The sequence below is a fragment of the Rhopalosiphum maidis genome, chromosome 3 (genome assembly GCF_003676215.2).
Source record: "Rhopalosiphum maidis isolate BTI-1 chromosome 3, ASM367621v3, whole genome shotgun sequence".
NCBI lineage: Eukaryota > Metazoa > Arthropoda > Insecta > Hemiptera > Aphididae > Rhopalosiphum > Rhopalosiphum maidis.
Genome location: NC_040879.1, coordinates 40,306,155 through 40,324,428, shown reverse-complemented (window position 1 = coordinate 40,324,428; position 18,274 = coordinate 40,306,155). Strand labels below are relative to the sequence as shown.

The following is an 18,274-nucleotide window of genomic DNA, read 5'->3' as shown; positions in this document are numbered from 1 at the left end:
TGACTAAATCCAAACACATTTATGTATTTAATTAATAATTAATATAAAAAAAACTTGAGTAATTGAATAAGTATTTAATTCAAAATGCCGATTACCTGTTCAGCTCATCGATGTACAAATCGAGCAAAATCGGGATCAAATATTCATTTTTTTAGGTGAGTTTGTTTTATACTTCATACTTACTAGTCATTCAGATATCTAAAAAGTAGAAAGTTATTTAGGTATCTACCTATATATTTTAATCCTAATGTTTTTAGATTTCCTCTAAATGATGATAAAAAATTATAACTTTGGTTGAAAGCTATTGGTCGCAAAGGATTTGCACCAAATTCTGGAAGTCGTTTATGTAGTGATCATTTTAAACGATGAGACTTTTATGAAAATCCCGGAGGAAGTTATAAATTAACTTTAGAAACTGATGCTATACCATCAGTTTTTCAACTTTCAGTTCATTATACATTATTGCCTACTAAACTTTTTTCCAGCGAACCACAAGAAAAAAAATGTAATACCTACAATTTTTGAAAAATTTATAAGTTAACCAACATTAATAGCCAAATTATTTATATTTTTGTAGATGTATTAAGTAAAGATTTAGCAATAAAACTTAGTACTAGATGTATCCCAGATGACGTTGAGATCTTAAATGATTCCTGTTTATCAACCCCGGCAAAATTGCCATCTTTAAAACACCATATAAACGTAGTTTTAATCAATCAACTTTACCATCTCCTAAAAGAACTCCAACCCGGTACAAAAGAAAAATTAAATTATTACAACAAAAAGTTCGACGGCAAAATAAAACCATAAAAACATTAAAAGACTTTTTGAAAAATGTAAGAAATCAAGGTATGTTATCAGCAGAATATGAAGATATTATTATGCTTGATAAATTTGGTGGAATGTCAGCAGAAATTTTTAAGCATGAATTAAAAAATATTGGACGCAAATTTAAAGGCCACCGCTGTAGCACAGGCATTAAAGAGTTTGCACTTACTCTTCACTATTATTCTCCAAAGGCTTATGCATTTTATCGATTAGATTTTTGCTTGCTTTAAAATTTTATAATGCTTTACAAAAATGTAAGCTGTTGTTGTATTTGACTATATTTATATTGTATTCTTTTAGGTCAATCTTCAGTTTACTACATGTATCGGCTATTAGAAACTGGACATCCTCTGTCAACGGAGAACCTGGATTTTTGTAAGAAGTGTTGACCTGTCTTGATCAATTACCAAAAGATGATAAAGACTGTAATTTAGTTTTAGATGCAATGGCTATCAAAAAACAAATGATTTGGACAAAAAAGCTAATCATTATGTGGGTTTTTCTGATTATGGTAGTCAATTGAATTTAGAAGGTAATAATATACTAGCTACTGAAGTACTTGTGTTCATGTTGGTAATTTTAAAAGGAAAATGGAAATGTCCCATTGGATATTTTTTCAAAACAAAATTAATGCTGTCACCCAAGTTGAATTGATAAAATTTGCTTTGTTATTTGCATATACTGCTGGTTTGAGAGTTTGGGGCATAACCTGTGATGGTGTTTTCACAAATTTTTCTTCTATGAAAATATTGGGCTGTAAATTTCAAGATATATCATCATATACCGAGTTAAGAAGTTGGATAGATCATCCTATTTCCAATGAGAAAGTATTCTTTGTACCAGACCCTTGTCACGTGTTAAAATTGGCCCGTAATACATTAGGTAACTGTTGCTTGCCACTCATATTGATTGACCTCTTGATAATTTTTTATCAGAAAAGTTTTTTGGAAAATCAATTCTGTATTGTCTTGTTGTACCGCTAGCTAATACACCATGTTCTAATAAATCAGCCATCAATTTAGGAAAGGAGAAATAATTATCAAAATAAACAAAATAATTTTTTCCGACCAAATCTAGCACCAAGTCATTGAAAACTCGAGCACACAAATTCGTTTCTACTATGTTATTAGTTTTACTGGTGTAAATGTCAAATATAAATCATAGCTAAATGCATCAGCCCTTGTCCATATTTTATTGTCTTTTGTTGGTTTGTTGGGCATAATATATTGTTTTATACTCGACCTTCTTTTAAATACTACCATCGACTCATCGATTGGTTAGATACTCATAGTGTTATAGCAAAATTTGAATGTTGCCGTTAGAATGGGTCTTTTTTTAAATAGTTTGTGAAAACCGAGTTCATTACGGGATTTTGTAAGTGAATTATCATTTAAGTGCAATTTAGACAAATATCATAAAAATTTATTTACTGGCATTTTGGAAGATATACGTGCTTCAAAGGGTTAAAGTCTGAATGCCGGTAATTATTTGAATACTCTCATAATATAGTTTTTGACGAATGATGATCTACACATAAATAAATAAATATATTTTTATATATTTATATTTTCATGAATTTAAGTTTATCCCCGGTTTAAATGTGCCGATTAACGTATTAAAAAGTAGAACGATGGAAGCTAATTTGTTGTATAGTAGATTTAGAGTGCTCTTTATTATTAAGATAAAGTTTAAACGTGAAAATGTGTGCGGTCAGGTAAAAATTTAAATGGTGAAACACATAAACAGTGTATATTATACACTTTACACAATTATATGCTTATATAATATAAATCCGTCTGAGAACATGATCAATTATAATAAGTTCAATGGACACATACCTTCGTCAATAGTCAAACTTTGACCGGTTTGATAGGACTCAACTGTTTTTTTATTTATTAAATCAATATAAGGACGAATTTTAAATAAATTATCATGATTTTTTTTACCTCTTGAGTTATAATTCGCATTATTTTTCAAATGCAACATTAGAAAAATCGATGAGAAACGATCTCTAGTCATCAGCTTTGAGGCAAATGTGCTGTGAATAAATGGATGCTTCGATCAAAAGTCTTTGATATGTAGTTTTGGTACTATAGACATATGAAAAATAATTGAAAAAAACTATACATTTCAGTTATATTTACCGGTTTCCATTTATGTTTAATTTGGTTTCAGCATATTTTTTCGTCGAAGAGATCGAATAATTGAGTATGAGTACCTATTAGTTTCTTTTTTTATTAATTTAATTAAACTATTTGGGAAAAAAATACTAAAAAACTATTTCAGCTGATTTACCAAGTACTTCTTCTGAGACACCCGACCTTGACGTAAATACATGTTTTTAGAATTCAGGATTTACTTTTTCCCATTCGAATATAACAGGTCATATACTTTCAAATGAATGTCGTTCTACAACTCATCATTTGTCAAAAAAGGTTCATTATTACCAGGATTTTGTACAAAACATTCATGTTGAGTTTCTTCTACATCATAGTGCCGTAGTGCTGATAATATAGAATAGTATCACAGAGACGTGTATAGATAATAGTGACCTCACGGATAAGGATCAGACAAAAGTGTTTCCTGTGAAGAGACATTCGTGTCGTATTGCCACAAAATTAATGTTAACTATACAAATGTCATGGAAAAAATATGATTTTATTCGGCAGTCGAAAAGAGTGTCGAAAGTAATTTATTAGATTCGATAGTTGGTTAAGAATATGATTGATCGAAAATTTGAGATCGAACTATATTTTACGATTATCACATTCGGTACATTTGAGAATAGACTCCCTGTTCTAGAACTAACTTCATATAATAAGTGAGAAAACTCAGAATTTCCTAACAGAGCGTCTCTCTTATCTTCCTATTGTATAATACAAATATCTTTTGTTTACTAATGAATAGATTTTCCTTTTTCAATTTAACGATTATATATTTAGGGATTTATTTATGGTTTATTCATTAAGTTCCTCTGACTTACGTTTGTTTTCTAACAATTATTGATAGATGCACACTATTATAATAATAATTGTCCATGAATAGTGATCAACCTTTATTGAATAACCAATTCATAAATTTATGAACAACAAATTCTATATGATTAAAATTATAAGATACATAATGATCTTGTCCAAAATAAAACCTCAGGGATAGGTCAATAATTAACACATATAATTTTATACTATACTATGTCACTTATTCGTAATGAAATAAACAGCCAAGAATACAAGGAGCATAGTCATCAAAATCGTCAATTTCAAATGTTAAAGACAGTTGTGCTTCAGCCAACTGTAAATCGAATATTCGAACAATGTGATTTTAGAGCTTTGTAAGTACAACTTAATACTTATACATTTACTTTTCACTATAATTATAATTCAAAATTCAAAAATAATAATAAATATTTTTATTACATTTTATTCCTATTCTTGTATTGATGGTACTCATTATATTATTTTAATTAAATAACTTATGAATTACAAATTATATAACGTCAGCATTTAACGAAGTAGTAACTTTGTTAAAAAAAAATTAATTATTTTAACCAATTTAAATCAAAACACTTTATTTATATACCCTGTTAAGGTTAAGAGTGCCCAAACTCGCGCATGCATACTGAGCCGTCGTCAACTTTTAGACCCCTCGGACGAGATCAGATGCCCTGTGATTGGTCGGAATTTACGACCGCCGTCGTTGATTGTCGGAATCACAATGTATAAACATGCGTCGGCACACCAAAGCGCTCTCCGTAGCAAAACATGCGCGAACAGAAATGGTTTTCGTCCGAGCGACTGGGCACTCTTAACCTGAACAGGGTATAGTATAAGTATTGTCCAATAAGCTCAATTAAAGCCGAAAAACAGTAAATTATAGAAAATAATGAATTTAGTCAACTTAGGGAAACGAAGTTATACATATAAAAAAAACAACTAAGTATCCAAAAATATCATGAATGTACTAATACTATTTTATTCAGTTTTTGTGTACACCATTGATTTTAAACCATGTTTTGATATAATTGGGTGTATTTTTTTTAACAAAAACTATAAAACACCACCAGCAGGTGCGCTCCACCATCGGTATTAGTGTCGTAACCGTCGCGACACACAACATAATATTATTTAAGTAAATAAATAAGCAATTGATAAAATTGATAAAAGTAATTACTAACATTATTATAATATAATATTAAAGAAAATATGTCCGAGGACGAACCGCAAATGAACGCGGAGCCGAGTGCAGCAGAACTTAACGATGTCACTACGCAACCAGTTCGGGACTTCGTATACCGGTACTACATGACACTGGCCGGCGTACCCCACGACGCCTGGCGGTTTTATACAATCGGTGCTCGGTATACACACGTAGATGGTTGCGGGCCTGAGGAAGCGCGCGACCCGGGACCGGCCGTCGGCCAGTACCAAATCCATTTGAACATCACGCATCAACGGTTTACTGAATGCCAGTTCCTCATACGATCGATCAATGAGCAACCGGTGGCGAACGGCCGTGTCCATGTGCTGGTCACCGGCGATACGTCACGTAGCAAGCAACCGGCTGACTCATTCGTCCAGTCTTTCGTACTCGAGTACATGCGCGAGATCAACCAGTATGCCGTCACTAATTCCATACTCAAGGTATATACGTCATCGCCGCCTCTGCCGCTATCGCCTCCACCGCCACCACCGCCCCAGTTCTTGTCCGGATAAACCAATGAAGAGACACTCCAGCACCACACAACTCTAACACATTTTAAAATGACTGTATAACAAGCCCCTTATTGACATAATGTATTATGATTGTTCATTATTATATTATATTAAATGATCATTAGGGACGACAGCTAATAATTAATAATAAAATAGTTATAATATTATTGTATCGTTTCGTTCTCGAAACCCCCTGTAGCTTGCAAGTCGCGCGTCTATGCTGCAATATCCTGAAGTCTTAAACTGTGTTAGCTAATTTCTATATAGTTGGGTAACATATTTTTTTTAAATTAAAAACATGAAAATAAACATTTTTTTTTTTTGAAATGTTTATATAATAGTGTGTTGTTAATATTTATAAACACAAAAATACGGCGTTGTACGTTAATATTGTTCAAATAGTTGGGATAAATGAAATAGAATATCTGAGATTCATGAACCAGTAAGTAAAACCATTTATAAAATGGAATTCATGAAAATAATGAAAATATTTATGTAGATGAATGTGAATTTTTATCATAAGTATGATGATTTTAAAATGAAGATGGGCGCAATTAGAGGGGGCTTGGTCCCCTAGTTTTTAAACGATTATACTTGAAGCTTATTATCATTATTGATACCATTTAATTACAACTAACAACATAATTTATTGATGTTTATTTATAACACGTCTATTTCAGCGTATCAGTTATAATTCCCAATAGATATAGTATTTATTTTTAGATTTATGCTCAAAGGACAAGAAAATACCAATTACAGTGAAGGTTATAGTTTATAATCATTGGCGTAGCGTGTGCGTATGATATGTATGCACAGCATAGGTAAACTTCACAAATTGAAAGAATATTTTTTTTTATATTAAATAATGTTTTATTTTTATAATATAATCGATAATAATAGACGTAAAAAATACCATCAAATCGCGTAGGTATAATGAGAGTTTTATATAATTTGTATAATTTTTACAAAGAATGCTCTAATTGTATTTATTTATTCAAAAAACAGCTCTATGAAGTGTCCATGTTTTTAAAAACTTATTTAAACATAACTCATTCAACTGTTATTTCTGTGACAAAAATAAAAAATGTAATGGTGAAATAACATAGCTAAAATAACAAGCGATTAGCCTTCCCAAATTTTTGCGGAAATGATATCGAACAGTTACCGAAGTGTATTATTATGTATTATATGAATTTATAATTAAATTTCATCATGGATTATGAAAAAATTAATTAAATTAATACCTGTCATACTGAATTGTATATGACAGTAATTCGAAGTACTTAGAAAGAACAAATATGGAAAGGAATTTCAGATTGTGTATTATCATAAAAATTGTATACTGTAAATCAGCAATTCTAGTTAGTCGCTTTAATTACTCGAAGGGGTTTAGGACGAGAAATGGATTTACTTGTTTAAATAATTATTTATAATTTACATTAAAGATTATTTACTGTGAAGACTATTATTGGTAGTTTTTATAATTATAAGATTAGGAAATTAGAGAGAATTAGAAAAATAAATATTTTCTGTTTATTACCTAAAAGGTGGTCAATTGATATTTTATTTTTCCTCTTTCTCTACTAATCATCAATTATTCTAACCATTTTTTTCAATTGCTTGAAACTCCATCTCTATCTTTGATGACTAAACTATGCTCAAACTTAACATATATAATAAAATTATAACACATTACTGTGGTTCTGTGTAACCACTAACCCTAGATTCTAGAGCCTAGACTATATTAGATGTGTGTAGAAAAATAAATACCTTACCTAACCTTTTTTTATCTATTAATGTATTCTTATGACATTTTGACATATCACAACATAAATAAGTAGAAGGTTATTAAAATGCAAATAAATTGTGTATTGTATAATACATTTTGATAACCATTTATTATAGGACAGACAATGCATTTTTAATATTCGATGATCATTTATATGATACAGACACTGTGATGCGCTAGTGTAGAAATTATGAAATACCAAACACACTAGTGTAATCATTAGTTAATGATGCAACCGGTTGGTAACATTATTTTTTTTTGCATTGGCTAAAAAAATATTTGTCAATTTTGATTTAAAATAATGTAATATCCATACCTGTTTCAAAGGTTTCAGGTGACCCATTAACTTGATTGAAGTTCACTATGGATGCTGTTTTAGGAGTCGCTATTTTGTATTAGTATGAATACAACAGTTGAAACTTTTAATGCACTACCTAGTGATTAAATTAATATTTTCTTCGTCGCCAATTTGTTAAGTATTATTACTATAAATAACAACATAAACGTGTTTTATAGACCTTTATTATTAACAGCATAAATCGTAATGATTAACACTGTAATTTTACTCGATAATAATCGATGAACAGTCCCCACCGATCGTAATATGATACTGCTGATTATATATAAATACTATACGTGTAATGTAATGTAATACAAATGCTGAATATGCAACTGTTAAGTTATCTAATAGTCAAAACAAAGTAATTAATATTTCATTTTAATTATTATTAATCATCAATTTCGCACTCGTCTTTCTTGCATTTCTTCATTGATTTCATTAGAGAATGATCGATTACCATATTACTCCAGGTTCCATAACTAAATTTACTACTGCGTCTAAATGAAAAAAATCCGTCGGTAAAGTTTTTAAACGCCTGTGCATTCATATTATTTTTTAATTTGAGCATATTCTGCAGATATAAATAAGCAGATTTTGCATACAAAAAATATCCAGAAGCGTGGAAAAAAAGAAGCATTTTTTTTTTTATAGCATTCAACTGCCCATCCCAATTTCTACTGAATGTTTATAACAATATGATAATGTACCAAATATGCACCTAATATATTTTTACACTGTTAGTTGAAAAATTTTTAAAATACATAGTCTTAATTTGTTTTTTATAAACATCTAAAATTCGAATTTTGAAAAAATATGTGAAAAAAGACAAAATTGTGAATATTATATTTTTGAGTTGGAAATTCATAAAAAAGTTTCTTTTTGAGTCGAAGATTATAAAATGTAATACAAGATTTCTCTTAAATGTATCTACTTTTATCAACAAAAAAAAATGTCTACCGGAAAATCAAATTAAATTATTCTGAGTGTTTGAAGTTGAAATTTAATGTAATTATTTATTTGTTTTATTTACTATAATTAGGGTGAGTGGTGTTCTACTGGAGAACCTCATAACAAAGCACTGTTACTTAATGATAACTAAAAAGAAGTAAATGAAAGGATATTGATGTTTGCAACACATGAAGGACTTGTAAATTTAACAAATTCTTTGAGATGGTATATGAATGGAAACTTTGTTTTGGCTCCAAAACTTTTTAGTCAACTGTTTGTTATACGTTTTTTGACAGCATTATACATTCTCTTACAGAATAAAACGTTGACAACTTATCGGCAAATGCTCACTACGCTTTTAAAAAAATATGAAGAACAACATTTATTGCCTTAGCCTGTGGTAGTACATGTTGATTTTGAACGTGCAGTAATCACTACTATAACGCATGTTCTTGGAAAACATGTACGTATTCAAGGTTGTTTCTACCATTTAACTCAATCGACCAATCGGAAAGTACAAGAGTTAGAGCCACACAATATATACAGAGGAGATCAAAACTTAATCGAATTTTGTGGAAAAAAGGATGGTTTGCAATTTTTACCCGTCGGCGATGTCAAAGATGATATGGAATATTTAAATAAACATTGTTCCTGAGGAGGCTGAAACTTTTCAAAGTATTTTGATACAACATACGTTTATGACAAGAACAATTGATATATAAATTAAAGTAATAGAATAATCTTAAGATATTGCCCACTTATTTTTCCACTAAATTTATAGAACGTACACTATTGATGAAGAACGTATAAATAATTCAACCGAAGGATGGAATCATATATTTAGTAAATTAGAAAGACAAACACATCCAACATGATCATTCACATTCTAAATAAGGTTCGAAGTGGTAGCTGATCTAAAGCTAATCTAAATTGAACTAGAAGTACCACAACGGAAACTACAAAAAAAAAGGTGGGCAAGTGGGTATCGCTCTGCTGTATATTAGAAATGGAGAGTAGGTCACTGGTCACTATAATGGATGTGTTAAATTTGAATGCAATGACAGGTATCATTGTACACGAAAAACGTTTCTGAACGGAGAGGATTTTTCAGTCAATGATAATTATTAGTCTATGATAATTAGTAGGATATATTATATTATTACCTATATCTAAATTGTATACTATATCGTTATTTTACGTGATTCTGTAAAAAATTAAATTTCATACGCTCATAAAATTTTTCTATATTCACGCTGGAATCTTTTTTTACAGTTAAAAAATAAAGAAATATAAAAAAACACAAATCATTGTAGAATCAATACATCCATTACTCCGTTCAGAATCTAAAATATCTGAAGATTATGATAATGGAACGCGATATTGAAAACTTTTTAACTACCATCTGTTATATAATAAAAATAAAATAATAATTTATATAATAGTTATCGATAAAAGATTTATTTTTTTTTTTGCTTTATTCAACTGATCAAATTATGAATCTAATTTTTTAAAACGTATAACTTACCCAGAGTTTTTGTCTAACTTTTTGCTCGCACTTGAGCTGTTTTCCTAATTTAATTATTAATAATAGTTTTAAATTGTTTTGATTTGTTCCTGTATTTAATTTATTTTATATTATATATTAGTTATATGGTATAAGTACTTGAGTAAGATTATATTAATATATTATGTTTAATTAGTGTTATATTTGTAGAAAAAAGATTCATATTTTACAAGTACCTATATTATATTAACGACAGTAACATGTCGACTGGTGACACGATTGAGGTTAGGTACAACTCAAATGTTCATGGAATCAACACTAAAACACTACAGTTCCTCCAAACTTAATTAAAGAATATTTTATTATATAAAATACATTATGAAATATTAATTTTAACAATTAAAATAAAATAAAAGAACAAAATATAGATAAACAAGAATCTTGTTAATTAAGTAGACGCCATACCCGCATCTGATGTCTCTGTCTTACTAACGTACATCATAACAAATTTTCGTTCAGTAGAATACATTTTGTGACGTTAGCTTTAATAATAGAGTAAATTTACCTATTATAAAATTTGAAGGTACGAATATTATCTAGACAATGACATATGATTTTAATGATATTATCATTTTAAAGTGAGTTATGAAAATTTTAAAGTTGTTATATTTTACATAGCTTTAACTCACTTTAAAATGATAATTAATAGGAGATAGTTTCTGTGTTATAACTGCTTGTACCCATTCATAAACTCTTAACTCCTATTACTTCTGTAGCAATTTTTATTTTTACCCAAACTTTTTTCATAGTTAACTTGAGCAAAAGGCGTTAACCTATCATACGATAAAGAACATCCAATATACATTTGAGCAGGACTAAGACTAGTAGTACAGTGTTTAGTGCTATTATAAGACAAAATAAATGTCAATACTCTAGTGTTTATACTATCTTTATAATTGCTTCTAGAAATTTACTTTTCTTTTAGATAATTTTTAAATATCTTACTAAAATTTCTGCTGCAACATTTGTTGATGGATTACACGGAGCAGTTTTAATGTAAAAAACACCACTGTTCTTCAGAAGTCATTCAAACTCTACATAACACAAAGAAGGCCCATTATCAGATATCAATTTTACAGGTATACCCCAAGTCGCAAATTATTCTCTTAATACCATAATAGTAGAATTAGATGTTACAGTTTTAAGTTCTCCATTAAAAAACAGCGTACCTTACTTAAGTATTAGTGATAAGTTATGTTTATTAATTATAAAACATAAAGTTTCACATAATTGATGAAATAGTTTACTAAGTTTATTGAAATATGAAGGTTTAGATGTTCCCAAATATATAAGAACGATAATAAAAACGCCTATAAGCCATGAAATTATTGAAAATTCTGGCAGCTCGTACATTAGGGTCTTAGAAATATGTATATTCCTTTATTAATCAGATAAAATGCTCAACTATATATTTTATATACCATCCCGTGTTTTGAATATTGGAATTAATATGGATGGACTACCAATCTCCAAAAGTTCAAGAAGCCAGTCTTTAAGCTCCCTTTTCAGCAAATTAGTGGCACCATGCAATTGTATACCATATTCACCTAATACTTAAATTACTATTTACTTTGATGATAATTCAAATTTTTATCTATCCATGTTTTTTTATATATTTAAAATAGTAGTTCAAAAATGCTAATATAATACATAAAAATATTACATAATATGTACCAGTATATTATGTATTATGTGTACTGTAAGTATAGGGACGTCTAAAATAAATCACACTTAGGTTTTGCATAGTGGTTAAAGTAATAAGATATTTGCAAATTCAAAGCGTAGTTTTGATATGCGATTAAGTATATTAAAATATGAATGTTCTCTAAAATTATTGCAAATGTCTGACTATGGGCTAAGGATTAAAACCGTATTACTATTTACTAAGTTTTTCATAAATACTTGAAAACAAAAAGTCGTACAACACAGTTTTTTTTTATACAGTTTAAGTTAACATTTTGACAAACATAGATATTTTAACGAAAAATTACTTACTCAATATTTTACCTCAATTATTGTAATTTAAAAATGTTATTTGTGCATACTTTTAAACTTTTAAGTTAAAAACTTTTGAATTATAATATTAAATTTTATGTATATAATAACATTTTAAAATGCAATATTTTTGGCAAACAATAATTCAACTTATTATATTACTTTTAGTAAAATAAATTACTTAAGTGGCAATATAAATTTATCATAAAATATACTTAGACATTTATATATGTTGACTTAACTGTTTTCGCTCAGATTCGTTTACTGTATTACAGCGTGACTTACTCTTCAATGATGAGGTACATTCAATATCTCTACTGTATAGCTGATTATAGTACCTATATTCAAAAAAATCATTACCTACTTTCCCTTTTTCACTTTTAGTATACTTACCTACTTCTATATCTTCTAATAAAGTAAATATCAATATATCATTAATTGTGTAGGTACTAGAAATTAACCCAAATGTTACATTTACACATTAAATATATGTTCCTAAAAATGTTCAAAAAAAAAAAATAAACAGGGTTCGTATCACTTTTCTCAAAAACTAAAAATTTTCTTTTTGAAATACAATTTAATATAACTAGATAGCAGATGCTTAAAAGAAATCGAACAATCAGTCTTATTTTAAAAGAGAGAAATTGTGATTATTGATTAAACAAAGGATGGGTTAAGACTTAAGATACCTATTAAGTATTTAATTCACACAATGTTTATTCTGGCTTGGTTTTAAAACATCTAAAAGTAAAATAAAAATAAATTATTCTAAAATGTTTAAAATGTTTCTACACTGGCATCAGAATAAAAAATATGTAAAAAAAACAAAATATAACAATATGTTCTATTAAGTTCTGATTTATTAAATATCACATACAAAATTTAATTTTTATTTGATTCATTAAAAGTTTTTAATAACACAAATACTTTTTGCTTTTTAGTATTGGACATTTTTATAGTACTGTCTTAATATTATTATCACAATAAACAGAATAATACGTCCATATCTAATTTTATTCTCGCTAGACAAAGTTTATGATAAATGTTTGTAAATACTCACTACAAAATAAATAAAATAACTATCTTGTTTATTTCCGAAAATTTTTATTTTGAATTGTAGAAAATTTTTACAAAAGATGAAATCTAAAATAGTATTATGCCGATTTGCAACAAATACTTCAAATAAAATAGCTAATCAATCTTTAAATAATTTCGTAATTTGGTCCCATAATCCAAGTGGTTTTATAGAACCCGTTTTATTATTGTGCCCACGATTAACAAGAATTAAAGAAAAAGGATTAATGCCTGCCAACACTGGAACATCGGTTTTGGATGTTGACTTAACGTTTGATACTGAGCGTCTGCGCCTTTTTTGAATGTGTTCGATTTCCAATGATTGATGTAACCTATTTTTATCTATAGTTGTTGTGGTTGTGTTTGCAGCATCTTCATTTTCATACATAGCCGACTGCGAATTATAGAGGGACATAACTGAACCACGTCCGCCAACTCTAGCAAATGCGTAAGGTAGGGCATGTCGTTGTTCCCTTTTTGAGTATAAAAAAAAAAAAACAATACTGATAAAATAATTAATAAAAAAGGCAAAATAATATTACTATTATAGTACAAAAACATTTTTATCTTTCTGTAATAAAATAAAAGTGAGCAAATAATATTTCTTATTTTATTTATAACTATATTTAAACACTATGGTATTATTTTTTTTCTAGTATGTTAAGTTTGGTTGCTACTCAGTACTATATTATATTCTACAACAATACTATTTATATTATATACAATTGATTAGGCGTTTTTGCTATGAGACTAACCTTTTAGTTTTATTCTGAACCGCTGTACTCAATGCGGAAGAGCCACCAAATTGGTTAAGTCGATTTCCAAAATGTTGAAGGAAGTCTCCTTCAACAGAGATGGCTATTGACTCCATTGACTCAGTGGTTGTCGTATCAGGCAGAGATGATGTTACCAACGTGTTGAGTCTGGTCTTGTTAAACAATAACAACACGGATCCTTTGTTATACTCAGGAATCTTCATCTTTGGACGAGAAAGCATGTTTAACAGGCCATCACACGAAGTGTTCTCGCTAACCGCCATCCGAAATGTAGTGGCGTTTTCGATGCCTGTCTTGTACAACTGCGATGAATAAAAATAATATTAACTGATATTATTTAAGTAAGTTCAAATTAGAGAAAAGCACGTTTTTAGTCAAATAGACTAATTCTATCGTTGAATTGGAAAATGGGATAATCAATCTGATTATTAAATCATATTAAATTAAAATTAAATATACTTACAGCACATCTGTGATCTGGGTTTCCCGCCTTGTTAGCATCTGCTTCATATAACCGTATATACCTCATACGTCCCTCTTTTGTGTCTTCTGTTGGCGAGGGTAATTTTCCCATGCAGTAAAAATTAAAATATTCCATTCCTAAATAATGTGCACACGACGATTAAAAAAATTATAAGTTATTTTAAGAGAGTTATAACCATAAATAAGATATATTTATTACTAATTAAATCGTGTATTTAAATTAGCAGAGTAACCTCAATAATATTATAAATTTAATTTAACCTGATGGTATCGTTTTATTAATAGAAAACAAAATTCATAATAAGTTAAAAGATATATATTTCCAAATTATATTCATTTTTTTTTTAATTTAACATACACTTTACACTATAGTTGTGTTTTGTAGTTTATATTTTTTGATTAATATTGTCATAAATGTTTTATGTTTTGCTCCTTGTAACTTGTCTCTTTTATATTTGCCTAAATAACTTGCACCATGTAGTTATTATCTCTATACTCTATTGCCAATAGGCATTTATAAATAAATAATAACACTTTATAGACACAAATTATTTTAGTTTTATGTGAAATTAGTCTATAAATACATTTTTAACTACGTGATTATTATTTCTTTTTTTTATATACAATAAAGAGCGGCACTATCAAGTATGATATTGAATTTTTTAGCTATATTTAACTGTCATATAATATATTATAATTTACGGAGAATGTGGTACATTAAAGCATTGATTATCCGCACTAATTGTGATCTAGGGGTGCGGATAATCAAATTAAATTAAAAATAATTTACCGTTTGTATGACGTACATGATACATTTGAGTGAACAGCAGTCGATAATAAAATAATTTCGCATTTCATAATTTATACACGAATACACGATAAAACCAAATTAAATTAAATTAAACACAAAATAAATTTGTACAACAATTTTGTGGTGCGGATAATCAACGCTCTATTGTATATTGGAAAATTTGATATTGCCTAAGTAATATAAATTGTTAATTAATTAACTCGCGTTACTACGAGTTTTGTTGTTATTAAACAGGAAAAGTTTTCCTAATAACGGTCACAGTGCAGAATCCTGTATTTTACCAAAATTATTATTTGTTATACGTACCCTGGTAATGGCAACTTTGGTTGCTATACTCTACACTACCAAACCACAGTCTTAATGATTGTTGTGAGACCGAGTTCAGAGAATAATTGTAGCTGATGTAGGCACAGCCACTTATTAGAGACTTGACCGAATCTATCATGGTTACTTGATATTCCGCAGATTCAAGTGACGGGCAACTATCATAGATTGGTGGAGCAACTGTAATACATAATAAATAAAGAAATTCAGTTCATTTCATTTTTATGATAGATTAAGTAGGAGTGTCGCTAGAAAAATTATTTGTAAAAAAAATTGGTTACTCAAAATATTTGTGTAATTAATTAAAAATAGCTAACTATAATTTAAATTTATGGAAAAGGGTAAGTAATTGTGATGATGGGTGTTGTAGTAAATATTGATCTAAAAATCATATAACCTAAAAATAATTCCAGCAAAAATAAATATAATTCTTAATATATTCAAATAATTATTGTATGATGCAAAATTGTATTTTGAAAAGCCTAAATTAATGGTCTATTTATTCACATGTAAAGTCATGGTATACATCCTTGTTATAATATAATATTTATAGTACGGTTAAGTATTATAAATTAACAGTATACATTTATTTTAGAAAAGATTTTCTTTTCGCGTCTTATATTGCACTGTGTAAAAATGAATTTTGAAATCGTTATTGAAAACGGAAAAATCAATTAATATTATATATTTATATAATGATTATAAATTTTATAATAAAGCGTATGTTAAATACTTATTTTTCTATAAATGGCAATGTGTTAATAAAAAGTGTACCGGAAAAATATATGTTGATCGTGACATTAAGACAAACGTAAAAGATGGAAGCTTACATAACCACAAAGATGAACCCGAATCTGTTAGAAACAAAAAAATATTTTCAAATCAATTAAAACGAAAATGAGAAGATAAATAGAAAGACCAGTAAAAATCATTAACAAAGAAATCCAAAAATATTCTGAACAATCAAAATTATTTAGTGATACTGATGTAAATAATATAGATAATATATCAATGTTTGTACCAGTCTCGTCGATCTTCTTATTCAACGTTATCAAAAAACAAGTCATTGAAGTAATGAAAAATCGGAAGATTACAACAAAAGGAAATGAAGATTTTTTTACTCGATGTAGAAACAATATTTTATTTTACTCTATAATTTCAAATTTGAAATGACTGTTCATGTGACAAAATATTTATATATGGTACATTTTATAGTTGCTCTAAATATTTTTATCTACTATTAACTATCCATATTTAGACGTTAATTGGTTTGTACTCGGACGATCCCAAACCACTCCGACCTTATCTCCTTTATTGAGATCGATTTCTGAGCATAACATTAACAACCGTATCACTTGTTTGTACCTCCACCAACTTCATAGCCTTCGCAGGTAGAGTCTCCTTCTTGCTTAAAACTGTCATACTATGTCGTTTTGACGCCTCGCATGGTACTTCGGTGTCATGAAATGAAAATTGCATATCGTAAGCAAACAGCAGTTGTTCGTTAGTCTTGACAAAAGTGACATTATTGCAATCCGTGAAAGTCCGTCCCACAATGACGTCATAATGTTGGACCGAATCTTCGACAACCACTATTGATATCATTTCATTAACGTCGTCGATACTCACCACTGCTTGTGTTTATCCATAACTTGCCACAGATTGTGAGTTACCATACACCCACATTTTAATCTTTGCGGGTTGTACACACAAGTTAAAATGTTCCGCGACAGACCTTCGCATGATAGTATATGCACTTCCCGTATAGATTAACCCAATAATTGGCTCTCTGTGATCATTTATTCGTACATTCTTAACATAATACTTAAGGTTGTTATTTACTTGTGTAGTGATTAAGCTAACATCCGGGATACTCGTTTGGCAGTACTTGCGAGTATGTCCCTCCTTTTTACAGTTCGTACACATGAGAGGTTTACGTGGAAGATTGCAATCCCGCGCTATATGTCCCACCTTTTGGTAATCGGAACACCAAGGTTCAGTGGACGTACGTAGGACATCATACCTTGGCGCACTTTCAGTTATCGAACCTTTTTTTGTAGCCGTCACATCACTCCTTTTGTTTTGAGTTACGGTCATGAACTGTTCGTTCCGACTTGATTCAATTTCGTAGTACATACGAATATCTGTCAACATCTCCGCTTCACCTGTACGTCCGTTGCTTAACAATGCAACTGACATCTCACGGGAAGACAAACCAACACATAACATTTTTTTTGTCTCCAACGTTGACAATTTCAGTCGACGACACATGCGAATTTTATCATGAAAGTACGCAAATACAGTTTCATCTGGTTGCTGTAGTCGTTCACTCATTTTTTTCTACGTTTCCGTGATACTTTCTTGACTTGTGAACGTCGCTTCAAAGACTGTCCTAAACTTTTCAAATGAATCTAGTTCCAACATATAGCTCAGGTACCAGTTACGTGCTGCACCCTCAAGACGTGACCGACCCGCCTCCAACGTGCTCATATCCGGCCATTTATTCAACATGGCCGCAGTTTTCAGCGCATTTAACCATTCCGCTGCTAAATCAGTGTCTCCAGTCTCGCCATCGAACATAGGTATGGTCTGTATATGGTACGATGATAATGATGGTACTGATACTTCGG

At 29.3% G+C, this 18,274-nt stretch overlaps 1 protein-coding gene and 2 pseudogenes across 1 annotated transcript; 2 read left to right on the top strand and 1 right to left on the bottom strand.

The window, feature by feature from the left end:
• The first annotated feature begins 84 nt into the window (after positions 1–84).
• Positions 85–1,482, top strand: LOC113555922 (annotated as a pseudogene).
• A 7,364-nt stretch (positions 1,483–8,846) lies between these two features.
• On the top strand, positions 8,847–9,272 carry LOC113559184 (annotated as a pseudogene).
• Positions 9,273–13,371: 4,099 nt separating this feature from the next.
• Positions 13,372–17,249, bottom strand: LOC113555923. Its single transcript, XM_026960546.1, has 5 exons — positions 17,000–17,249; positions 15,627–15,824; positions 14,490–14,626; positions 14,006–14,328; positions 13,372–13,723 (listed from the first exon to the last, which is right to left on the bottom strand). Exons 1-5 carry the CDS (start codon positions 17,247–17,249, stop codon positions 13,372–13,374), a joined length of 1,260 nt encoding a protein of 419 aa, XP_026816347.1.
• Positions 17,250–18,274: the final 1,025 nt, after the last annotated feature.